Source organism: Oratosquilla oratoria, chromosome 25, assembly GCF_046742065.1.
Source record: "Oratosquilla oratoria isolate Oo_2021 chromosome 25, ASM4674206v1, whole genome shotgun sequence".
Classification (NCBI taxonomy): domain Eukaryota; kingdom Metazoa; phylum Arthropoda; class Malacostraca; order Stomatopoda; family Squillidae; genus Oratosquilla; species Oratosquilla oratoria.
This window is the reverse complement of record NC_134801.1, coordinates 44031899-44058928: the sequence shown is the minus strand read 5'-3', so window position 1 is coordinate 44058928 and position 27030 is coordinate 44031899. Positions and strand designations below refer to the sequence as shown.

Sequence of the window (27030 nt, the reverse complement as noted above, 5' to 3'; positions counted from 1 at the left end):
GGGATGGAAGTCCTTGACAGAGAAGATTGATTAAAGTGGGATAAAAGAATATCAAGAGGATATGAAAAGAAACTTAAAAAGGATAATCATAAAAGTGATCTGAAAAAGAATAGTTTCCCACACAGAGTGGTAGAATTCTGGAACAAACTGGATGAGGTAACAGTGTGTGCAAAAACTATACAAGAATTCAAGAACAAATCAGATGCTGAAAAATACAAAGACAGGTCACTACGACCATAGCTCCCTTCCTGTATAATACAACTAGGTAAATATTAAGTAGATACACACACACTGAAATTGATTCAGCCCTGGGTGGGTTTGAATCCTGTCCAGGGCTGAAATAATTTCAGCATCACTGTGCTGTGAGTCGTTACTCCAGTTCTCGTGGGCTGAGAGTTGGGTGTGTGTGTGGGTGTAAGGTCACAGCATTACCCATAGTTTGGTCATATATGAGCTCTGAGCTCTCTTACGGGAGGGAAATAGCTGTTGATCATGAGTCCAATACGTGATCCAAGACCATGGTGAATCACATACCCCCACCCCCAACACACACGACGGTAGGAGTGACAGCAAAGTTTGGAGCTCCAGGAAAACTCAAATTTCGTAGATATCAATGACGAGGGAGTACCTTTGATGTATTTGTGGGGAAGGGGAAAGCTCATGGTGTAGTGGGAAGATGAAGAAAAAGGAGAAAGGGAGTGATTACTAAGGAAAATGGAAGGAAATGAGGAAGGAGACGAATGGGCTCCCCCAGACGTCAGAAGAAATGTCAACAAAAGGACTGCAGACAACTCAGGTGAAGTAAAAAATATCAGTAAAGGCACTAAAATTAAAAATATAGATAAGAACAACACAATAGAATGTGGAGATAATAATTTCCATGGATTTAATGAGGGAAGAAATGCCAACCTCCCCTGATTAGCAAGACTAGAGGAAAGAGTGAAAATGATCAAACACTGGGAGGTTAGGTTCAGCCAACTTACACAAGGAGTTGATAAATTGGAAGAACCAAAGAAGGAGAACCAAAACCTAGATAAAGAAATAGAAGAATTAAGAACAGTTAAAAGAAGTAAAAGATGAGAATGGGGAATTAAAGAAGAATAAAGAGAATAAAGAGTCCATAGCAAAAGAGGTACAGGGTTGGAGAAAAGTCCAAGAGAACAACAAAATTGTATTTAGAGATATAGTGATACAACAGATGAAAGAATAAACTAAGGACACAGTTATTAAAGTGATGAGAGAGAACGAGAATATAGTAAGAGACTTAGCGGAAAAAAGAAATGTATAATTATATTACGGATGGAAGAGAAGCATAATCTAAATAGGGCTACAAGAGTAAAAGAGGAAAAGGAAAAGTTAAACAAAATATCAAAAATAGTTCAAGAGAATGAACAAGAAACAGGGAAAGAAATTGAAGAAATAAATAGAATAGAGAAATACAATACAGATAAGACCAGACCAATTAAGATTAAATTCAGGTCACAAACGACAGCAGAGAATATATTAGCAAAAACAGGGAAACTAGCAAAAAGTGATTTATATAAACAGGTATGGATAAAAAGAGAAATGAATAAAGAGGAAAGAGAGGAGGAATAAACAAAAAGACTAGAAGCTAAGGAAAAAACGAGAAAAGAACAGAGTCAGACAAAGAGAAATTCTATTGGAGAGTAGTGGATATGAAAGTGAGGAAATGGTTTGTAGCATAGAAAAATGGAAGGGAAACAGAAAACACGATGGAAGTAGCAGAAAATTAAAAGTGTCTCACACAAATATAGATGGCTTAATAACAGGCTTGAACGAACTGAATGATTACCTGCAGGAAAAAGAACCAGATATAATGGATAATGTAGAGACAAAAGTGAAAGGTTCACTACCACCCAACAGTGTACGACATGGTGCATATAATTATTGGGTGGAGTTATGTTCCTGACTAAGAAGTATATAAATGTGAAGAATATCACATATGGAAAGAATAGAGTAGAGATGATTATGATGGAAGTGGAGGACAGGGATAGGAATAGGAAGAGCTGGAATTTTGTAGTAAATTATGTGCCTCCTAAAACAGTTTCGTGGGAAGAGAGAGAACACAAAAATATGTTAGAAGACACAAGGATAACACTAAATAAGATAATGGAAGATGGAGGAAGAATAGTTTTAATGGATGACTTTAATTGTAAAGAAATCTGCTGAGAAGGGATGACAGTGAAGGGTGGAGATGACCTTTGGGGAAAAGTACTACTTGATATGATTATAGAACATACAATGATGCAATGGATACAAGAGAATACTAAGTATAGAAATGAGGAAGAACCATCAAGACTGGACCTAATAATCACATCAGAACCTGAAATAGTGTACAAGATTGAATATAAGGCACCAATAAGTAAAAGTGACTACATATTGGTTGAACTGGAACTAAATGAGGAAAAGTACATGGAAAAAAAATGGAAAGGGAAGATTGATGTATGGATTTTTTTTTATATAAAATGAGAGAACTTTTACAAAAAACAGACTGGGAAAGGATAAATAACGAGGAAACAACAGTTGAAGAGAAATGGAATATTATGACAAAAATTGATAAAGGAGTGGAAAACTATGTTCCATGACAAAAACGAGAAAAAGGATATGTAAAGTGTTGGTACATCAAAAGATGTAGGGAAATAAAAAACAAAAGGGATAAAGCTTGGATAAAATGGAATAGAGACAAAAGACCTGAAAAATGGAAAATATATACTAGTTATAGAAATGAATATGTACAAGTGTGCAGAGAAGAAAAGAGAAAATATTAAAAAGATGTCATAGAAAAATGTAAAGATCAACCAAAGCTATTTTACAGATTTGTAAACAATAAACTGAAAAACAAACAAGAATTACAGAAACTACGACGAGGAGGAGTTGAATACACAGAGGAAATAGAAATGGCAGAAATTATGAATAGGCATTTTAAATCGGTGTTTACAAGGGAGAATATACAACCTAGAGATATCAAATGGGAGGAGAGAGTCCCCCTATGAAAGAGATAAAAATTAACAAGGAATGAAATAATGAATCACTTCAGTATTCTCGATGTCAAAAAATTGCATAGACCAGATGAAATGGCAAACTGGATTTTGAGAGATTACAGAAATGAACTAACAGACAAAATACATAGTTTAATAAACAGTTCATTGAAAGAATGAAAAGTTCCAGAAGATTGAAAAAGAGCAAATGTAGTAAAATTATATAAAGGGGGAAACAAGGAAGACCCTACTAACTATAGACCGGTCTCTCTTACAAGTACGATAGCTAAAATTTGTGAAAGAAGATGTAGATGGGCAAGGCATTTGCAAAAGTAGATGGGCAAGGCATTTGGAAAAAAACAAAGTACTAAATCCAAGGCAATTTGGATTTTGACAAGGCAGATCATGCGTCACAAACTTAATGTGTTTCTATTCAAGGCTAATAGATGTAATACAAGAAAGAGATGGATGGGCTGATTGTGCGTTTCTAAACCTGAAAAAAGCTTTTGATAAGGTGCCACATAAGAAGTTGCTTAAGAAGTTAGAAACTGCAGGAGGAATACAGGATAAACTACTGAAGTGGATGGAAAACTTCTTGCATGAAAGAAAAATGAGAGTGGTGATATGAAACAAGCACCCTAGCTGGAATGAAGTGATAAGTGGTGTTCCACAAGGAACAGTTTTGGCCCCAATAATGTTTGCTATATATATTAATGATATGGATGAAGGAATTGAAAGTTATATGAGCTTCTTTACGGATGATGCAAAATTGTTGAAAAAAGTGAACACAGAAGAAGATTGTGAGCTGCTACAGAGTGATCTCAATAAAGTATGGGAATGGAGTAGGAAGTGGGAGATGGAATTCAATATCAAGAAATGTAGTATAATGTAATTTGGAAGAAGCAAAAAAAAAAAAAAAGAATAGTGGGATCATATAAACTGGGAGAAGAAGAAATAAAAAAAAAAAATGAGAAGGACCTGGGAGTCATTATAATGAATAATATGTCACCTGAGAAAGATATAAACAAGATTTTTGGAGAAACTTATAGTTTGATAAGAACAATCAAAGTGGCATTTACATACCTGGATGAAGAAATGGTGAAGAAAATACTAGTCACTTTGATAGGACCAAGATTGGAATATGCAGCAATGATGTAGTCACCAAGTACAAAAAAATGTATAACAAAAATTGAGAGAATACAAAGAGCAATTACAAAATTAGCACCAACACTCTCAGAACTATCATATGAAGAGAGACTAGCAAAACTTGAGCTACAGACATTAGAGCAAAGAAGAGAGAGAGGAGACTTGATAACTATTTATAGAATCATGAAAGGAATAGAAACTATTGATAGAGAGAATCTAATAAAATGGGATAGTAGAAATACAAGAGGACACGGAAAAAAAATCAAGAAAAGCAGTTAAAGAAGAGACCTGAAAAAGAACAGCTTTCCCCAGAGAGTAATAGACATTTGGAACAAGTTAGACAAAAAAGTGGTGTGTGCAAAAACAATTCATGAATTTAAAAACAGTTTAGATAAAATGAGATATGAAGACAGGACACCATGAGTATAGCTCCTTTTCCCGTAAAATACAACTAGGTAAATACAAGCACACATAGGAGCAAATTAAGACAATATGTAAAAGATGTGAAGAAATACTATTTTCCATATAGATGCATAGATACTTGGAATAGCATAGAGGGTGATACACCTCAAGCTCAAACAATAGACGAGTTCAACTCTAAATATTAATTGAAAATCAAGGCTATAGATTAAGTTGGAAATGTGCATGAATTTGAGGCGTTGTTCCTTTTGCAGTATACTACAATTAGGCACATACAGTCAGGTAGGTAAAAATACACATATTGTGCTGGTTGTTCCTCTCCAAATGCAGGACTTGTTAACTCACATAGGTGAACAATCTACCCAGCTCAAAAGCTCAAACATTGTAACTCAGTGATTTGAGTCAGAGTTTAGAAGACAGCTGGTGGACTGGGAATTTGAATGAATGGACCAAGTGTTTCCTCTGATATGAGAGGATAAAATCTTAGCATTTGCAGGATCAGACTTACCTGTGTGGATACAAATCCACCATAACTATTTCTTTCACTTGAGATCCACTTGACAACCTTTAAGGCCTCTACTTTATAGCGAGTTTTGTTCAAAGTCATCATCGCCAAGACAGCATAACCAGCCGTTTCCACCGCCATGGCTCTGCCTGATGAAGTCAACCAGATTTTTATAATTGATATTACAAGAAATGCTAGTAATGATGATATCAACAATAACAATAACAATGATAATAGTAATAATAATAACAATACTAATAGTAATAGTAATAAAAATAATATTACCATAATAATGATAATAATAACAACAATGACAACAACAATAATGATCATAATCATGATAATATTAATAATAATAACAATAACAGTAATGATAATGTAACAACAATTACTATAATAATAGCAGTCATGCAGGTATTATGTGATATATCAAAGGAGAAACCTATCCTCTAAATGCACTTATACCTTGAGGAAGTTCCCAGAAGATGGAATTGGAAGTCTTGGTAGCTTCTCCAAGGAGCTGTTGTATATAGTTTTCCGCTTCAGGGTGTTGTGCCAGTGTCAGGGCATAGCTGGTAATAGCCTGTGCGTAGGTGGACAGTGTCTTCTCTTGTAGAAGACAAGTGGTGGCATTTTGAATTGCTGTGCTCTTGGGGTTTTCTCCCGCCTCCAGAAGGGCCATAAGGATGTAGGCGGTCAAAGGTGCTACCGAGGAGGTCTTGCCAATGCCACCCTGGAAAAAAAAGTGAACTTGAGATGTTCTTGTGGTCTCATCTCCGTTGAGATGTACTTTATAATTCTGGACGATTTGACGTTATGTGATTATGTATACTGAACAAAAAAAAAAAAAACCTACAGAAAAGGGTTTCATTTTCTTGAGAACCCCTTTCAAAGTCAGGAGCATAAACCTTGGCTGAATCAAACTAATTGTCTGTCACTGACCAGAAGAGTTTTGATAAAGTATTGGGTGTCACCTTGCTGAAATGGACATGATGGTTCCCACTGGATGTACCTTAAGGCTGTTGGTCATGCATTTAGCCAAGGATTCTGCCACATACCATCAAATATTGAATTACATAAGTTTACTCCAGCATATACAAGTGTCATACTTCCACCTCATTAACTTTGAATAATATATCTCTATACAATTATCTAATAATATATCTCTATACAATTATCTAATAATATATCTCTATACAATTATCCTTTGTCAGCATCATACTGAGGCAAGTAACACCAGGAGATATTTGGGTCTTCAGCACCGTTCTTTATCTTAGTTCAGACCCCAATTCATTCAAATTCCTTAACATTCTTAAAAAAAAAGTCACAATTTTACTCCAGAATTTCACACATCACCCACCAGCATTCCAAATGAACTTCCTTTGTGAATATCTGTATCTTCCCATTTCTGTAACTTATCATGACTTATTACACTCACCTTATCATTCCTCTCTTTCAGTGTCTAACAATATCATGCCAACATATCCATATACAGGCTACACAATTACCCCTGTATCCCACATTTTATGGTACCCTGGACAACTTCTCCAAGTCAATATCCTGTGCAATTTTGATGTTAACCTTTTACACAGTCATACTTTCATTATCATTCAGTACTTCAGGAGAAGCAAACTACTCAAGGCCTCCTCAAAAACTGACTAGACAGAAGGAAAACAAAATTGGGTGACACAGACATGAAGACACTTACTTTCAGGCCTTGGTGTATAACTTTCCCAACAGAATTGTAACAACCCGTTTTTGCTTGTTGTTGCTGAAGCCAAGCCATGGACACATTCAGATCCTTCTGGTCGATGAAGATGTACTGCTGGGCCTGTGCAAAGGACTTAACCACAAATGCCGTCAACCAGGTAGACCCAGATACATCAGATTCCCCGAAGGCACTGTAGGAACCGTCTTTGTGGCGGTACTTCAGTTCACGTTGATATCCTGCCAAAGACAACCATAACACCCACAGAAATTAGATCAGGTTTGAAAAAAAATATATAGCTGTCATGATGAACGAACAGGCACACATACACATGCATTTTCCCCTTATGAGAGGAGTGGCAGAGTCAAAACACACATGCTCATAATAAATCAATAAAACCCATTCATTCACTCCTCCCATCTAATCTTCTCGAGGATGAAGGGTCGCTCTGTCCTTCATCACACTGCTTGAGTCATATGTAATACAGCAAGGCACACCACTTCCATAGCAGGATTCAACAGCTGGGACTAGTTTACCCTTCCCCCTCCACTGCTTCATTGTATGGTGAACCCTATTTCATCCACTCAGAAAGAAATAGTGAAACAGATGAAAGGAAATTTCTTCAGGCCTCTTAAACTTCACACTAACATTGAACCTGTCACCATAATCACTCCTTGGTCATCTCATCACTTGACTTTTGCCAACATTCATTTATAATTTTCTTCTTCCACAAACTCTTCCAAAATCAGTCACAAAAGTCTTCATTCCCTCAGAAGCAATAACAAATGCAAATTCAACAGGCTCATTTCTCATATACTTTCATTCTCACCCACCAATTCCAAATATCTCCCTAGTATTCCCGTATTTACCGTCCTTGTATTTTAGCCTTAATGGTCTGCTGTTGACCCCTCTGAGGGACAATACAGCCTCTGTACCTCACCACGATGGCTTAATCTGGCTTGGTAAGATTGCAGATATGGTGAAAAATGCATGTGGTTGTGAATAAAGTCCAAAATCAAAATAATCAGCTCAACCATACTAATTAGGTGCTAGGATATACCGCTATACGCCACACTGATATGCCAACCCTCTGATGTCTGTCACTGTGTAGAGGGGTTGAAAAGCCACAAAAATGCTTCTTATTGGGACTGAACCCAGAATTTTCTTGTTCTTAGGCAGGAATGTTACCTACTGCTCCACTCAGGCTCCTTACCATCCTTAACATTCCGTAAATATACATATTGAACAACCATTCCAACATTGCACAACCCTGAGGCAGCCCTGGTTTCACTTCATACCATTCACTCTGTTCTTAGCCCTCACACATAACCTACTACTCATGTTAAAAAGGGACCTACTTTGACAGACCTGTCCTTATTACATATGCATAATACAACCTGCAGTTTTTTTTATCCTTGTCATATGCCTTGCCCAAGTCCATGAAACACCCTAAAGCATCCTTACATTTTGATGAATATTTTTCGCATACTACAAACAATTTACACACCCTTTTCCTCTCCTAAGCTCCTGTTATTTCTCAATCATTACTTCTGTCCCCCTCCCAATCCTGTCAGCCAACACACGCCCATATATTATAGACATCATTGAACAGACTAATCACTATAGAATAACAACATTCAAATCTATCTTCCATCTCTCCATATAGCATGTCTATGCATACCGCTCTTTCAATCAAAGGGAGCACGTCTTTCCCATTCTCACTCATCTCACTCATAGCCACTTCTATGAGTAGGCCCATGAATAGATATGTACTTAGATAGATAGGCAAATACCAAATGAATGAACAAATACACATATGAAAAAGTACTTGAGCAAAGATCTTTTAGAAAGAAAATTAACTTCTACGTAAAGAACTGCCATTAGCTGTACTTACCTTGTTGCATGTACTTCTTGCTCCGGTCCACTACGTTGAGGTTGAGCTGTTGCGAGGCTTCAAGGTACTTCAGGATGTAGATATTGGGCGCAAAGCGCACCATGTTCTGCTCTCCACATCCGGAAGGCATTTGGATCATGCTCTCTAGGTTCTACAGAAAGAAGTGCACTATAATAGAGTTTAACCAAATATATACAAAGTAAATTATAAAATAGTGGAATAACTCGAATGTAAGGTTTTCACTGATAGGTAAAGGAACCACATGAAAGTTTATGTCATTCCTGAGGATGATTTTGTTTCACAGAGCAATAAACTCTATCCTGAGAAGATCCTCTTAGCCTATTGAATATGGATTGTTCATTGTATTATTTGTGATAGGCATACTTGTTCACTCTATTATTTTTAGAAACTTCACAGGTGATACACAATCGTTTTTCGTCGATATGGGAAACAAAATTTGTGTAAAAGGGTGTCAATGACTACTTGCTTAACTGTTATGACTGTATTATGTAATTATTTTAGTCTTGCACTGGAGTATGATCAATATATCAATATCTCTATAGTTATAATACAACAGTAGGGTACTTCAATTGAATTCTTAAGAACAGCCCATCCACACACACACACACAAACTCGATGGTGCGGTGGTAGAGTTCCTGGCCACCACTACGGCGGTCAGGGTTCGAATCCCGCCCAGAGCTGATATAATTTCAGTATCACTGCGCTGCGAGTTGCTACTCCAGCTCTCGTGGGCAGGGAGTTGGGTGTGTGTGTGCGTGTAAGGTCACAGCATTACCCATAGATCGGTCATATATGAGCTCTGAGCTCTTTCAGAAGGGAAATAACTTTCGATCACGAGTCCAACACGTGATTCAAGACCATGGTGAATCACACACACACACACATATGACTTGATGATATGGTAATTTAGCAACTCAAGTTCGAATCTTGCCCAGGACTGAAAATTTCAGTATAGTTATACTGTAAGCCATCACTCTTGTGTGAGTGTTTTTGTCAAAATAAGATGCATAGCTCCACTATCAAATATTTGTGTTTACTTTAAGTTGTAAAGGTAATTTTAAAACTGCCTCACTCATTAAACATGTCTAAATCTGGTAATGCTCCATGAAACTTTAAAATAGTGACTAAAATAAACTGAGAATGTTGTTTGTTCTTTTACTTTTCAGGATAATCCCTCTGCATGCCTCAGCTTCTGGTCTGCATGTTACACATTAGAACTGTAGTGGTGGTGGAAAACTTAAAGACACTTTGATGCCCTCTATTCCTACTTTTCTTCTCTGCTTTTGGTATCTGCTTCTTTCTTTGTCACCATGTCAAAAAACGCCATGTACTTGTCGATTCTGCCCAGCCTTCTACATCGAAACATCCCAAGCTAAGTTACACTTCTAAGTGAGAACGCTGCTCTTTGCCAAGTAGAAACAAGGGGAGCTTTGCAATGCCCTGCAAGGTCAAGCAAACCACTAGTTGTTGTTGTTGTTGTTGTCATTCCCTAGACTGTCTGTCCGAGCAGTTCCGTTTCCCCAAGGGACTACCCCCAACCCCAAGAGTTGGAGGCCAAATGGCGGCAACCAGCCCTGGCCACCGGCTCTATGCAGGTGGCACTGATCCCCAAGAGGAGCAAACCACAAGCGGTTATGTGTCATTAGAGAAGGATCTCCTTGAGTTTGCTGAACCTGAGCAAAAACCAGCTGAGCTGGAACTGGATAGGCTGGATGATGGGAATGGCATAGAAACCACACTCATGACCAACAGGGCTCAATGGCATGAGACTTGTCGATTAAGATATGATAAAAAAATTTGCTGCAGCGATGGTGGAAGTCAGCTGAGAAGCTACAGCAGTCTCATGCATCCTAGGTTCACACACGGTCTGCTTACAAACATGCTGAGACTGAAGTACCTGTATGTTTCTTCTGCAATAAGCCAGCTGGCTTTGAAATGTTCCATGAGGCTTCAACAAAACAGATAGATATGAATGTTAGAAAGGCTGCTTTGGAAATAAAAGACACTGAATTGCTTTCCAAAATTGCACCTGGGGATAAGATTGTCCTTGAGGCTAAATATCACCGCAACTGCCTTCGGGGGCTTTATAACAAAATGATACATATTGCATCAGCATCAAAGGATGAGTGCAAAGAAGAGAATCAGTTGTATGGCATTATTTTGCAGAGTTAGTAGCCTTCATGGAAGAATAACGCAGTGATGATTATGCCCCAGTGTTCAAACTGACAGACTTGGGCCACCTTTACAAAGTCTGACTGCTACAACCAGGTGCGACTATAGGGTATCAGATTCACACAACCAGACTGAAGAGCAGACTACTCTCTGTGTGTCCAAACCTAAGCGAACATTCACAAGGAAGAGACACAATTCTCATGTTTCAAGAGGTCATTGGTGCTGCTCTTAAGAAAGCTTGTGACCATGACAATGATGTCATGCATTTGATGAGAGCAACAGGTGTGATGGATCATTTCACACGAATTATCAGAAAGATTCTGATCCATCATTTCTTTTGGTCCTGGTAAACATGATCTTTGATGGAACAAACATCATACATCAGACCAAGTTCACAGAAACAGCCACTACAGCAGCTGCTCTTACCATCTCTCAGCTACTAATCTTCAACAATGTCCAACATACATGGACAGCAAAGTCATCAGGGACAGTGCATTACAACCGTGACCATGAAACTCCACTTCCGCTCTAAGTGGCACTGAAAGTCCATTCTCTCACACGAATAAAAGGGTTAACTGACACATAAATGATTGAAGAAATGGGGAACCCATTTCTTGAAGAGAGCCAGGATCTCCTCGTGTTTGACTCCAAGAATATCATGGATGAGTCAGTTGCAGACACAGTGAGGATGGTGGAGCCCTTAAGCACAGAACAGTACAAGACTTGTGAAAAAAATGGCTAGAACAACAAATGAAGCCAGTCACAAACATCCTGCCCAAGAATAAGCCGCCTCATTTCAGATGTCCACCAGTGAAGACACAATCAAAGCAGAAGATGCAAAGTGAAGCACTGAAAAGTGACTGCACCCTCTTTGCACTGCTGTATGTGTCTTGCCAAGCGCATGATGGTGATGTGGATAAATTCTTCAGCCACTAAAACCAACCAGCACCACCAGCCTTGTCTCTGAGAGGGAAGATCCGGTTTGGAACAAAAGCAAACCTCCTGAAATGCTTAATGACTGATGACGCTGCCTCACAACTTGTACCTGTTGTCAATACTGTTTTCCTTGATGGTGCAGCCATGGTCTCCATGTTGAATCCTGGCACAGTAAAGACCTTTCAGGACTATGCAGACAGTGTATTTGTGCCCTACAGAAAATGCCAGCTTGAGAGAATGAGCTGCTTTGATATTATCCGGGATGTCTACAAACCAAGCAGTCTGAAATGCACAACCCGACGGAAGAGGGGAAAAGACATAAGGAGACAAGTGATTCCAACCACTACAATGCCAAAGCACTGGGATGACTTCCTGCATGTTGACGAAAACAAAACAGAACTGTTCAAAGTCCTCTCACAACATGTCTTTTGCATGCCAGTAGTTGATGGAAAAGAAGTCTATGTAACTGACGAGAAGATGATGCTCTGTTCTACCCAGTATGACCTGACAAACCTCACTCCATGTTTTCACGAGGAAGCAGACACATGCTTACTTCTCCATGTGTCAGATGTTGTTAATAAGAGTTGGAAAAAGGTGCTCATATGTACCGTAGACACTGGTGTTGTTGTACTGGCTGTGACCATGTTTAGAAGAATTGAGCCGGAAGAACTGTAGATTGGTTTTGGTAAAGGCATTAGCTTTATATACATTGGATTTCATGAAATTGCCAACAAACTGAATTGAGGTACCTGTGCCACACCTTCAGAGTTCCATGCGCTTATGGGATAAAACATGGTCTCAGCATTTACCAGAAGAGGAAATAAAACTACATGGGAGACTTGGGAAGTCTTCCCTGTAGTGGCCAAGGCCTTCAATGATCTTATGTGAATGCCACATAACATTAGTGAGCTGTCCATGCCACTGGTAGACTGCTTTGTGGTGTTGGTGTATTACAGACATGATGGGGGTGCAGGAAGTAATAAAACATCTCTTCACTCAGAAATCTAGAATCTTGGAAAGCATTCCACCTACGAGGGCTGCGCTGGAACAACATATGAAGCAGGCCACCTATCAGGCCAACGTGTGGAGCAATGCTTTAGTGCCTGACCTTGAACTCCCAAGCTTTTCTAACTGGTGCTAGGTAAGGGAAGTAGTGGGATGTCAGTCACTGTGGACCACCCTTCCTGAAGCTTCAAAAAGCTGCTACAAATTTATCCACTGTGGCTGTAAGAAAAAATGTACTAAGTATTGCAAGTGCGCAAAGGAAGCCTCGAATTCATTGCCCTGTGCTCATGCTCAGGAGACTGTTAGGCTTAGAAAGGACACACATTGCCATACTGAACTGACAACATTATTGTACAGAGGGTTATCAGAGGCCATGGAAGTACAGCAACATTGCTAAGCCAAATTCAGCTCATGCTATATCTACCTTTTGTAAAGTATATACACTGACTTGTTTTATTCCTTTTTTATTTGTTGGTGTTTTACTTTTATAAAACATCATTTACATAATTTCTTAAGTGTAAAAAGAATGGAAATATACAACATAATTCATGTACATTGCCATTATGGATGAAGTAAGTGAAAATATATAAATATTTCTTAACCGCCTGAGATTTTATCACCTACCTAGTCCTAGAGCTCAAATCTGAAATGAATCCACTTCTGAAAATATACCTTGTGATTTATTGAAACAATGTAGAAATTTCTATGCTTCAGTCATAAAATGCACAAGTACCTTAAATTTACAAGCTTATCTGCCCCACTAATAGAACTTACCTCTAGTGAAGGGCCGAGCAAGTCTCCAGCTGCCGTGAGGAAGCCACGCTCGGACCCCTCGACTATGTCAGGCGGGGACTCAACACGCCAGACATCAAGTGCATCCACATTGTTTTCCAGATCTGAAAACATAACATTGTATAAGTTCCTTATTCAGTATGACAAGTCTCAACTATTTTGTTGACTGATGTAACTCCTGGCCCCTTCTGTTTCTGATAGGCAAATCAGCTGAGCTGCCTGACCTAAGAGTTAGGCGTGCCCTAAGCCAAGCAGTTGCAGCCTAAGCCGGCACCTCACGGTCCGCAATTGTCCCCTGGAATGCCAACCAAGGTGATGGCTGAGTTTACTCTCACACAAGTCCTGGGATTGTTATGTTATAAATCCAATATCTTATATCCCCTTGTTGGCCTCCTTGATAGATGGGGACCTGGGAAGCCATCTTTTTATTTATGTGCATAGCATCCAGATATGGCGCCATTAGCAGGGGTGGGTTTAAAACTTGCCCCCATCAAATGTACCAAGTCTTCCATGTAGGTGGTTAGAGTGGTTTAAATGATGCATGAAGACTTCGAGCCAGGCACGGGATGAAGGACAACTAACTAATCCTTTATATTAATAGAGCTCAGGAGGCTTAGAATGGTTATGAAATGATACTGGGCATAGGTGTGATCAGTAGTGAGGATTATATCTACTGCTAGTTGGGCCACAGCAATAGAGACTGCTTCAGAGGAGTAGCTTTAGAGAGATATAGCCAAATACATCTCTACTTTATAAGGGTTAACCTGGATTAAAAGCATGTGTTGCTTGTGAGGTGCACATATTGAGCTTTATTTCTCTTACTGCAGTATACTGTATGACATGGATCAACGGCACAGTGATAGTTTTCGTAACTGCTAATTAAGCAGTCTGGGTTCATTCCCCACCCAGGGCTGAAATAATTTTAGCGTTGTTGCACTGCAAGCTGGCAATCCAACTCTCGTGGACAAGGAGTTGTGCATGTGTGTGTGTAAGGTTACAGTACTACCCACAGATTGGTCATATATGAGCTCTGAACTCTAATACGGGAGGGTAATAGCTGTTGATCATAAGTCTGACATGTGATCCAAGACCATGGTGAATGACCATGTGATTTTACCAAGGCATATGAACTTTAAGAAATGTTTTTTTGCCTAAATCGAATCTATAGTGTGCCCGCCATGGGACATACTTATTGTTTTGGGCGACTTCCATGCAGTTACTAAAGTATGTGTTGGTCCCCATGACTCCCAAACTGGGAACGCTAAAAGTTGTGTGCTTCTGTATTTTGCGCAGTCCAGAAGAAAGAAGACTGCTAGTTCTTGGTTCCTGATTCCCAGGTCTAGAGACTAAAGCCATACCAATTGACTTGACACAAGAATGCCGGATATATGACAAAGATGATTGATTATTTCCTTGTTAGTACTCTCTGAAGAAACCTTGAGCAGCAATGTTTACTGGTGTGCTGAGTTCTTTGGGACTGTTCTTAGATTTGTGGTCGCAACACTCAGGTTGAGTGTCACATCCAGGAGAATCTCATGATATGACCAGCCAAGAATTTATCTTTTGAAGCTCAGGGATAATGCATGTGCTTGGAAGTATACAGTAGCAGTCTCCAATTGATTGGAAGTGCTTGGTACCCATGAGTATCCAGAAAAAAATGCGAAGAGTGTATTGGAGAGCATCGAAGTTCAAGAAATGGTGTGGCGTTGTGTGAGATACTGGAAAATGTGGAGTTAAATAATGTTGTCAGGTTGGCTAGAGACCTAAATTTATAAACGACTCTCACACAGCAAATTAGAACTTTTTGAAAAAGGGTAATGAAGGGTATGTCAGGAGAATTGTTGAAGATGTCTAGGGCTATTTTGATACTAATACCACACCTGCTTACTGAGCCCTAAAGAAACTTCACCTCATATCTGTGGCCCAGATGGCACTGTCTGAACAAATAATGAGGAACTATTGAATTGCCAGGCATGGATGCGTTTAGATTTTGCACATATCTGATTCTCCAGGTGGTCAGCTTTCCACGGATGTTTGTAGAATAATGGTGGAAGAAGTTTTGTTTCTGAGTAAGATAATAAAGGCTCTAACAAAGTTGAATGATTTTAAAATGACCTGTATCTGCATCAGTGTGGAGTTGTTGAGAGCTGGAGGTGAGGCAATGCATTCTTACATTACACACCATTCTGTCTGTCATTTGGTATCATTTCCTCTGAATTAGAAAGAAAAGTGTTGATCATCCCTTTCTGGATTGAGAAAAGGGGACCTGCAGTACTGCAACAATTACAGTAATATTTTATTTTTCACTGTGCCGGGAAAGGTGCTCTCCCATCTGTTGCTGGCAAGGTTTTGCTTCCAGTTGCTAACAATTCAGAGACCTGAGTAGACTGGGTTCGTGACAGGAAATCAACAAGTCATTAGATAATTAGCGCTCTGTTTTTTTTTTGTTTTTTTTTAATGTTACCTTGCATTTTAACAATGATTAGGTGCAATCAGTATTAATCTCAAGAATGCTCTAGATTCTTTACAATATTACAATGTGAGATGCTTTGGGAATCTTCTACGGATCCATAGAATTCCTTGCAACAATTATTGACCTGATGCTCGAACTATATTGCAGGAGAACGAGTGATGTAAAGAATGAAAAAGGCACATCTGGTTTCTCTCATGTTAACTCAAGAGTGAAGTAGGGGAGCATTCTTGCCCAGACACCTTTCAATGTGCGCATGACCTGGGTACTGGGCAATGTTGTCGACCAATATATCTGCGGATCATCCATTGGAAACACTAAGGTATCCAACCTTGTTTTTTCAATGATGTTCTACTCCTTGCGGAGTCATTGGAGGTCCTAGTTGCAGCTATCATGTCAAAGTAGTTGGAGGTCCTAGTTGCAGCTATCGTGTCAAGGTAGTTGGAGATTAAACTGCCAGAACTCCAAGTCTTCTGAACCAAGACCAAGGTCCAGGTGTTTGAGGGCTTACAGGATGATATATCTCAGTCTGCCTAAACAATGTCTTGGAAAGGTTTAAATATCTTGGTAGTGTATTACATAACAGTAGTGGGTCATGTCAGGAAGCCCTTCAAAGGATTAGTATGGCCCATGGGGTTATGTACACACTCAACCAAAGCATATGATGTTGCCCTTATTCATGCAGTAGGAGTACAATCTGAATTTTATGTTCCCTGTTTTACTGTACAGCTATGAGACATGGGCACTGAATGTTGACAGGTGTCTTGACATATTTGGTACCAAGTGCCTTATGAGAATCAAGGGGGTATTGCTGATATGATTTTGTATCAGATTCATTTGGGTATGTGACACAGTTTCCCTGATATTGATTCCACTAAGTTATCTCCACAGGAGACAAACATCAATGGAAGAGACGGAAGAGACACTCACAGAACTTATGACTGGAGTAAGACAAAGTGTCCTGCCGAGAGTTGCTCAGAATGGGGAGAGAGAATGCATGAGGGTTTACTAGGAGGAACCGTTGGAGAATGGTGTCAGTACGTGAATGAGGTGATGTGTCAACTGTGGTATACTCCTCAATAACAATAATGACCCAGGTTAAACTAAATATTGGATCCTGAATACTGTACGCCAATATATTAACATTTCATAATTATTACTCTACTTTACCTTCCAGAAGCAAATCTAAGAAAACTGTTCAAAAAATATTTATCTCCTTCAACATCATACAGTTTTATTATAATGTATTTGTTTTATTTTCATCTTTTCTTAGCTGGGGGTCAAACATAAGCTTGAACAGTGTTTTGACTGTTCCAGTTCTTCTTTAAAGCAGGGTAAAAAATGCTGCCTTATCACCACTGCTGAATTTGGCATTTATATACATTGTGGTTTATAGTATTGTAGGGGTCATTGTCTGGGTGGGCTTGAGGTCAGGTTCCAAACACATACAGATTACAATCAGGTGGAACTACCTTCAAACATATCAAGTCTTGAGAACTGAAGTCTGCTTTACAGGAAGGTCAGATAGGTAAAATTGGACTATTGTGTTGCCCAGTGATCTTAAAGGCTACAGGGTGATATCTTGTGGATGCAGAACTTACCCTTGGAGCAGACGTATTTGGTCCAAATCTTCTCGCGTGGGAAACCATCAGCTTCCACCTTAATAGGCTTTACCAGGGTATCACTGTATATGGGATACAAATTATGGTTTTGAGAGGTATGCATACACAAAGTGTGGACTAAGAGACCTTTAAAGGTCTTACATGAAGAAGGAAATAACAGAGGTGTATTATAGAGTTCTCCTTCCAGACCCTCTTATGGAATGAATGCACAGAGAGCAAAACCCCTTGTCCTTTCACTCTATTTCTTTTATTCACCTTTTAAGATGCGCATGGGAAGGAGTGTCAGAATTCTCAATAAATAAATGAGTGAATAAAGGATAGGAAAAGGTAGAGTAAAAATGTAAAGGACAATTTCAAGAGAACAGTGTAAAGGAAGGACATTTGTAATACAAAAGCAGCATAATTCTTCTATGAGTAGATATTTTTTCCTGACATAGACAAATGATACGTGCCTCCAGTCTAAGGGCACCCCCAAAATAGTCTATAAAGCATTGGCTGCATGTCACCATGCAGCCAATACCCCAGTACAGCAGTATCTTGCTGCGTTGCTTCTGGCCCTGGCAGTGTGTAGGAAATAAGGATAACCCTTCATCCACGAGGAGCTGAGATAACAGGGAAACAAATGGGGATGGGAGGGGGATGGATGAGGGTGGGTGCATGCCTTGCTTGCTACCTCCCTTACAAGAGGGAAGAAGCCTTTTGGTATATATGTATGTAAATATGTATGTAAATATGAAGGTAAATGTGGGAAAAAGTAAGGTGATGAGATGTACAAGGGGAGATGATGGCAGGAATTTGGAAGTGAGTCTTAAAGGAGAGAGGCTGGAGGAAGTGGATAGCTTTAAGTACTTGGGGTCACATGTGGCAGGAGAGTGAGGAGTGAAACTAGATTTTAAATTGAGAGAAACAAATAAGTGCCTTGGGGGATTAAAAAGTGTAATGAGAAATAGATATTTGGGAATGGATTCTAAGAGAAATGAAGGGGTGATTATGCCGACAGCACTATATGGGGCAGAGACATGAAACATAAAAGAGGAAGAGTTTAAATATGTCTGATAAGTATGATAGGGATTACAATATTGGACAGAATGAGAAAGAAGGAGGTAAGGAGGAGAACAGGGATAGAAAAGGAGATGGGATTGATGAAAGAGTATTAGGATGGTTTGGACACATGGAAAGAATGAGTGAAGAAAGATCAGTGAAAGAAGTGTTGCAGGCAGAAGTGGATGGAGTGAACAAGAGTGGGTGACTGAGGATGAGATGGATGGATGGGGTGGAAGGGGTGTTGAACAAGAGAAGTATGTCTGTTGAGGAAGGAAGGTAGAAGGCAGAAGATAGGGGTGAGTGAAGAATGGCTGTGTATGGATGATACTGTGATGAATGGAAGGGAGTGGGTGGGGGGTGGGAGGTTAGGGAACTGTTATGTTTGAATGATATTTCGACGCACCCCGAAGGGATTTCTCCTTGTCTTCAGTGTTTCTGCAAGAGGGGATGGAGGGGGGGGGGGGTTGCCTATTAAATGAAGTGGCCTTGCTGTGGATGTGCTGTGTCTTGCTACATTGCTTCTAACCTAGGGCGATGGGTGAGACGCAGGGATGACCTGTCATCCATGAAGAGCCAAGATTGGAAGGAGGGGGGTGGATAGGAGTGGAAAGGATGGCCATGAACAGGGTGGGAGTGGAATTAAGCTTTTTTATTTTGGCTACCTCCCTGGTAAGGGGGAAAGACCCCTTGGTATATGCATGCATGTATGTACTATGTATGTGCCCATTCAAATTGGAAATGTCTTCTGGAATTGTAATTTTCTCTCTTACCTCTTGCTATCCCTCTCCTCCGGTCCACACGGCTCTGGGTATGAGTCATCGACGAAAGCCTTCACTGTTATATTAATGTTGCCGATCTCTTGTGGACTGATACGAATGGTATGGGTCACTTTGTCACTCGCTGGCACACATGCGGTCCGCGCATCAGAGCCAATGACTTCTTCGCCTGTCTTCCCCAAGATATTGAAGTCTGGGCTTGCTTCCAAAACCAGTTTTACCTGTGAATAAAGAGCAATAAGGTTCATAATTTCTGTAAACTGAATGTTCACTTTATATACTCCCTTATAAAGAAGGTAGTCAGCCAAGATATTCACCCACTCCCACCTATTCCACACCCATCCACCATCAATTTATTTCCCTTTCATCTTAGCCTCTCGAGGATAAAGGGTCATCTCATTCTTCTGCTCACTGTCCAGGTCAGGGGTAATACAGCAAGACACAGCATATCCATAGCAGGGCCGCTTCATTTACAAAGCGACCCTCCCTCCTCGTCACCTCGTGTGAAAAATGGAGAAGGCAGGGAGAAATCCTTTAGGGCTGCATCAAAATTATCCTCCATACACCTATCCTCTGCTTTCACCCTTCCCTGCTCAATAGGCATTCCCCTCTTGCTCAAAGCCCCTTTCACCTCATCTATCCACCTCATTTTTCATCGTCCCCTCAAATTCACTCCATTCATCTCTGCTTTCCACACATTTTTTCAATCTTTCTTCACTCATTTTTTCAATGTGTCCAAACCATCCCAATAATCTTTTATCAGCCCTATCCTCTAGATTCTTTTCTCTCCCTTCTCTCCTCCTCACCTCCTCATTCTTCACTCTACCCTACCTTGTAACCCCCCACCATACTTCTGAGACACTTCACCTCAAACACATTTAAACTTCTCCTTTCTGCCTCTCTTAAATTTCAAGTCTCCACACCTTACGGTGTTGTTGGGACAATCACCTTTTCATATAATCTTCTCTTTGTATCCATTCCTAGATACCTATTTCTCATGACACTTTTCAATTTTCCATGACATTTACTTGCTTCCCTCACTCTACAATTTACCTTCACCCCCGCCTCCATTCCCCGCTACATGTTGCCATAAATCGAAGAGGACGACGAGCTGGTATGTGTGGCCATATCCGCAGCCACGGTCGCAGCTGCCGAAGACAAGGTAGGGCGTGTTGTGGACCTTTGTCAGGTGGAGGAAGAGGAGGAGGCCACGTGGGATGGGAGTATTGGCTCTTGTGGGAGTGCATTGCCAGTGACGGCTGGGTCAAGCAAAAGGACTAGGAGCCATTCGCTCTCTGTCAATACTCCAGGATGCGACGGCACCTCTCCTGCCAGGGGAACATCGTCCTGTACACATATGAAGAGAAACACCCACGCCTGGTGGTACCCGCTGCCCTCAGGCGGGCAGTCCTCGCAAACCTCCACGCGGGACACCAGGCAAGAGACTTGATGCTGCGCAGAGAGAGGCGCCAATGTGTGGTATGCAATGCGCACGCCCCATCCAGTCCCACGGAGACCTTGCTTCCCACCCCACCTCCATGGTACCCATTCCAACAGGTGTTGGCGGACTTGTTTCAGTTAGACGGCCACACCTACATTGCCTTAGCTGACAGGTTCTCAGGGTGGCTAAAAGTGGAGCACCTGCCGGTGGATGCGACTAACGCACGTTTCATCACAGTATTTCATGGTTCAGGTGCTTCGTCATCCCAAAGGAGCTGTCATGCGACGGGGTGCGAACTTTACCAGCCAGGAATTCAGAGAATTCTTCAGCACCTGGCGTGTGCACATTACCCCGAGTCCAACGGCCATGCAGCAGTGGCTGTCAGGTGTGCCAAGAGGCTGCTATGCGGCAACACACCCAAGAAAGGCTCCTTGAACACCGACGCTGCTGCAAGAGCCATCTTACAGTATCTTAATAACCCCCTCAGAGTTCCAAGGCTTCCCCTACCCAACTGCTCATGGGTGGTCAGCTGCGGGCCATCATACCCATCGACACTTCTCTCTATGAGGTAAGTAAGCGTAGGGCATGGCTGCTACAGGAATGGGAACGGGCCTTGTCCCGCTCTGGGTAGCAGCCGTTAAGTATGACCAAAATGCCCACAACCTCGAACCCATCACACCCGGCCAACGTACCCTCTTCCAGAACCCCAGCGATGGGCGCTGGGATCGTGAAGGCACCATCCTAGAAAACACTATGCCCAAACAGTACTTGGTGAGGCCAGATGGCAGCAGATGCGCCTCTATCAGGAACAGGTGCCACCTACGCCACCTCACGCGTGAGCCATGTATCCAGGCACCTAGCAATGGGGCATACCGTTATGCCCAACCCAATCCCGCTCGCCCTAGGTAGGCCCCGGCATGCCAAACGGATTTTCCCGCTCAACAACATAAGGCAATATAACCATTTGTTTCTATCTTTAGGAACTGTGTGCATCGCTATTAATCCTATGCTTAGAAAAAGTGACTATATCCTATCTAATCCTGCATCAAGGGGCCACCTGAATATATGTTGATGTAAGGGGTCATCAAATCTTGAAAGATTGAGAAACACTACCATAGCGGGCCATATTTTGCAACAGCAAATATAGCCATACTGTGTTTAATTAATTGCTTACAATGTAAATTACAGGTCATCAGTGGGAGTGATGACGTTAATTTTTGAGTGAGAGGATTTTATCGGAACACCAGTGCCCTCTCCTTTCTTGATTGTTAGTCACAGTCTCAAGTGGATTTTCGGATAGCCAAGGAGCTTTCCTTGAGAAATATCTCATTTGCTTAAGACAACTACAGCATCAACAAAGGCAACAACGAAAATGACAAAAGATAATGACATCGATAACAACAACAATTTGATAAATTCTCCAAGCAAATACATGAGCTTATGTGGGAGCTTTATCCCTATATCCTGAGTGGCAAGACCCTAAAGCTTTTCTGGTCAATACTCTTGAAGAATCAGCTCTCGCCCGCGTGTGCTTGTTTATCAATATGCGTTCAAAGATTAAGAAGGAGGATGCTGAGTGTGGCAAAGTCCAAGAAATATGTATCACTAACGGGAAGGCTGGTGCTTTGGTAGTTGAAGACGGAGATCTTGACGGGCAGGATTTCGCCGCGTTTGACTGAGGGCGGGAGTGTCAGTTCGGTGAAGAAGGGCGTGAAGGTGGTGATGGAGGACTTGTCAGAGATGCCCATGCCCTTCTGCGGGTGCACACATACGGCCTTACCTACCCATTCCGTCACAGTGTCAGGCAATGCGAAGTCCTGTACACTTTGGCCTATGTCTCTGTAAAATATTAAAAACGTGAAGGATAAGGAAAATGTTCAACAATTCATACTGATCAGATGCCATCAACATGCATGTCCTCTCGATGACAGCAAATTATAATAGGCCAACAATCAATACATGAAAACCTTGTCATCTCTTCCCACGTAAACACATGCACACATGATGCAAACTAGCAACTCACGGAACAAGAACAAGATCCCAAAGCCAGGTTTCGGGGAAGTATGTTCGCTTGTTGGACTGCACCTCTGTGTTCTCAGGCACTTCTGCAGTTACTGACACAGGGCCCACTACCGACGTTGTTGTGGTTAGGATGGGTATGCTCGTGGTCGATGCAAATGGAAAATACGCAACTTGTTCTGTGATTATGGGAAACAAAGTAAAAGTTTATTGGTGGAAACTACTACTGCGGGCTTTATCATAGTCCAAAGCCTACAACTGAAATTATATACAGCTCTCCATAGGGGGAGTCATGTCTGTGAATGTATGATGCAGTTGCTAGAAGATAGAATGTTATACATTAAAGAAGATATACTGAGATGAGTATTAATAGTACCTTATTCTGTAAACTTAGTTGAAACTAATTCCTATTCTGTTGCCTCATGAGTAGGCCGTCATTTTGAAGAAAATTAATGTTAGAGATAAAACCATGTGAGAACGAAGCTTTTATTCTTGGTATGACGCTTTATTCGTTAGAGATTTATCCAGTACATGACTTGAATATACTTGACTAGAGTGGATAAAGGGAATAAACTCTTTTCTGTCTAATGATTGCAATTAAGAATGCTTTATCATTTGTACAAACTGACCTAGTTAGCATTTCAAGATGACAAACAACCAATACTCATGAGCGGCACTTGTGCTGATGTATGACGTTATTTAATCCAGTGGAAAAGGTTAACCAGATGATTTTCTATAAGAAGATCACCCACCTTACATTATGCTATCAAATACAAAATACAAATTGTATCAGTGGTAAGCACAGTGGTTAAGATACTTTGAAAATAAAGACTGTCTAATAAGTTGACTTAGCAGTAGTGAGTGTCGACCGTGTACAAACCATATGGCACACATTGTATTGGCCACATAAAGCTGCATCTGATGTGCATATGAAGGCTTACGCACATGGTATACATATATATATATATATGGCTTCGGGCCACATGTAAAATCCATTTAATTCTGACCCATTCTAATATAGGACAAGAACTCACTAACCCTCTTCTTTACCCCCTACTACAACTGTAACAAACATTGGAGAGAGGTTGTGGCCTACCAATACTTCCTTTAGATTTCTTATAAGCGGTAAGTTTTTATTTTTGTTGTCTTTTTTTTTCAATATACTATTCAGTAATTGGTGTACACAGGGGCAGGACATCGTGTATGGTGCAGATATTGTAAGCTCAAGAAATAAAAAGTTAAAACTCCATCAAGACTGGTAAAGGAATGAAAGAAGGGCAATTTCTGAATAGCACTTCAGTGCCAAGACACTGAAATCCCCTTCCAAGTGTCTGGAGTCCTCACCGAATTTCCTACAGGGTCGTGTTTCCACCGTCAGGTCTGAGATGAAGTGCAAGCCAGAATCCTGCCGGGTATCAAAATTGGTGTTGGATCAGTTAACATATATGGTCATTTGGGGATTAGATATAATACTTCTTATCCATTTTTAAACACATACATGCTCGCGCACACATTCAAGACTAGAATATGCAGCAATAGTGTGGTCACTTAAAGATACATACATATATACATACATACATACATACATATATCAAGGGATTTTTCCCCCTTACAAGGCAGGTAGCAAAAAAAAATAATAATAATAATAAATAAATAAATAAAATAAAATCCACTCCTACCCACTCCATCCCCACATATACTCCACTCCCATTCACTCCCTCTTATCTTGGCTCCTCCTGGATGACGGGTCATCCTTGCATCTCACCCATTGCCTTGGGTCAGAAACAATGTAGCAAGACACAGCACATCCACAGCAAGGCCATTTCATTTAATCGGTGACTCCCCCCCCCTCTCCGTCTGCATAAAGATAAAAAAAAGACAAAATAAATCAAAAGGACGGCAACCAAGGTGATTCCAAACCTAGACAACAAAACATATAAGGGAAGACTGGGGAAATTGAGACTTCCTACATCGGAAGAACAGAGATAGAGGCAATATGATAATGATATCTAGATCAGAGAAAGGTATAAAAAATCAACAGAGTGGTTCTGTGAAAGACCAACAAGAGGTCAGTATATAAAAAAAAAAAAAAGATTGGAAAAGCATATTTGAAAGACATTAGGATGTATACCGTAGCTTTCCACATAGGTGATTAGACTTATGGAACAAGTTTGCTGGAAATAACATACAAGCCAGCAACCTAAACAAATTTAAGGCAAAGTTTGATTAGATGAGGCAGACACGGAACTCCATGAACACAGCTCCAACTCCACATACAGTATAACAATTATGAAAGTACACACACACACACACGTCGGTCGGAGTGGCAGCGAAGTCTGGACTCCAGTGATTTCTACAAGTTTCAAGGATCATAACGACAAGGAAGTACCTGTGTTGTATTTATAGGGAAGGGGAAAGCTCGTGGTGTAGTGGGAGGGGGAAGAAAAAGGAGAAGGGGAGGGATTACTGAGGAAAATGGAAGGAAATGAGGAAGGGGAAGATAGGGCCCAGGAACAACTCAGATGCTATGTAAAGAGGAGACAGCCTGACGGTGAAGTCGATGTGATTAGTAAGAATGTAAAAATTAGGAATATAGATAAGAGCAGCGCAATGGAAGGTGAAGATAACTATTTCCATGGATTTAATGAGGGAGGATATGACAACCTCCCCTGACTAGTAAATTTAGAGGAGAAACTAAAAGAAATGAATGAGAAGTAGAGGAAGAGAATGAGGAATTGAAGAGGAGTAATAAAGAGAATAAAGAGCCCATAGCAAAAGAGGTAAGTGGTTGAAAAAAGTACAAGAGCACAATAAAATTTAATTTAGAGGTATAATGGAACAGCAGATGAAAGAACAAATTGAAGACACAGTTATTAAAGTGATGAGGGAGAAGGAGAATATAGTAGGAGACTTAGCAGATCAAAAAGAAATGTATAATTATATTAGGGATGGAAGAGAAGTATAATCTAAATAGGACTACAAAAATAAAGGAGGAAAAGGAAAAAGTAAATAATACATTAGTAGTTCAAGAAGATGGACCAGAAGTAGGGAAACAAATAGAAGAAATGTATAGGCTTGGAAAATACAATTCAAATAAGACCAGACCAATTAAGGTTAAATTCAAGTCACACACGACAGCAGAGAATATCTTAGCAAAAACAGGGAAACTAGCAGACAGCAATATAAAAAGGTATGGATAAAAAGAGAAATGAATAACGAGGAAAGAAAGGATGAGAAAAGAGACTAGAAGCTAAGGAGAAAAACGAGAAAAGAACAGTCAGAAAAAGAGAAATTCTATTGGAGAGTAGTGGATATGCAAGTGAGGAAATTATTCATAGCAGAGGAAAACAGAATGAAAACGGAAAACACAATGGAAGTAGCAGATAATTAAAAGTGTCTTACATAGATATAGATGGCTTCATAACAGGCTTGAACGAACTGAATGATTATCTGAAGGAAAAAGAACCGTACATAATGGGAATTGTAGAGACAAAATTGAAAGGTCCAGTACCACCCAACAGTCTAGGACATGGTGCATATGATTATTGGATTAGAAACAGAGAGGTAAAACAAAGGGGTGGAGTTATGTTCCTGACTAAGAAGGATATGAATATGAGGAATGTCACATATGGAAGGAATAGAGTAGAGATGATTATGATGAAAGTGAAGGACAGGGATGGGAAGAGCAGGAAGTTTGTAGTAAATTATGTGCCTCCTAAAATGGCTTCATGGGAAGAGAAAGAACACAAAAGTATGTTCGAAGACACAAGGATAACACTAAATAAAATAATGGAAGATGGAGGAGGAATAGTTATAATGGGTGACTTTAATTGTAAAGAAATCTGCTGGGAAAAGATGACAGTGAAGGGTGGAGACAACCTATGAGGAAATGTACTACTTGATATGATCATAGAACATACAATAACACAATGAGGAAGAACCATCAAGACTGGACCTAATAAGCACATCAGAACCTGAAATAGTGGACAAAATTTAATATAAGACACCAATAAGTAAAAGTGACCCCATATTGGTTGAACTGAAACCAAATGAGGAAAAA

At 40.3% G+C, this 27030-nt stretch overlaps 1 protein-coding gene across 2 annotated transcripts in view; it reads right to left on the bottom strand.

Moving 5' to 3' along the window:
* The window catches only part of LOC143038928 (alpha-1-inhibitor 3-like), a 194659-nt gene that overhangs the window by 17600 nt on the left and 150029 nt on the right, over positions 1-27030 (bottom strand). For both annotated transcript variants that reach the window (XM_076208694.1, XM_076208693.1), the window contains exons 18-27: positions 24315-24375; positions 22975-23149; positions 22562-22790; positions 19505-19731; positions 17670-17752; positions 13581-13702; positions 8673-8823; positions 6779-7017; positions 5536-5803; positions 5074-5219 (exon numbers count right to left, since the gene is read on the bottom strand). In XM_076208694.1, the coding sequence (XP_076064809.1) occupies positions 5074-5219; positions 5536-5803; positions 6779-7017; positions 8673-8823; positions 13581-13702; positions 17670-17752; positions 19505-19731; positions 22562-22790; positions 22975-23149; positions 24315-24375 (1701 nt within the window). The remainder of the gene's footprint in view (positions 1-5073; positions 5220-5535; positions 5804-6778; positions 7018-8672; positions 8824-13580; positions 13703-17669; positions 17753-19504; positions 19732-22561; positions 22791-22974; positions 23150-24314; positions 24376-27030) is intronic.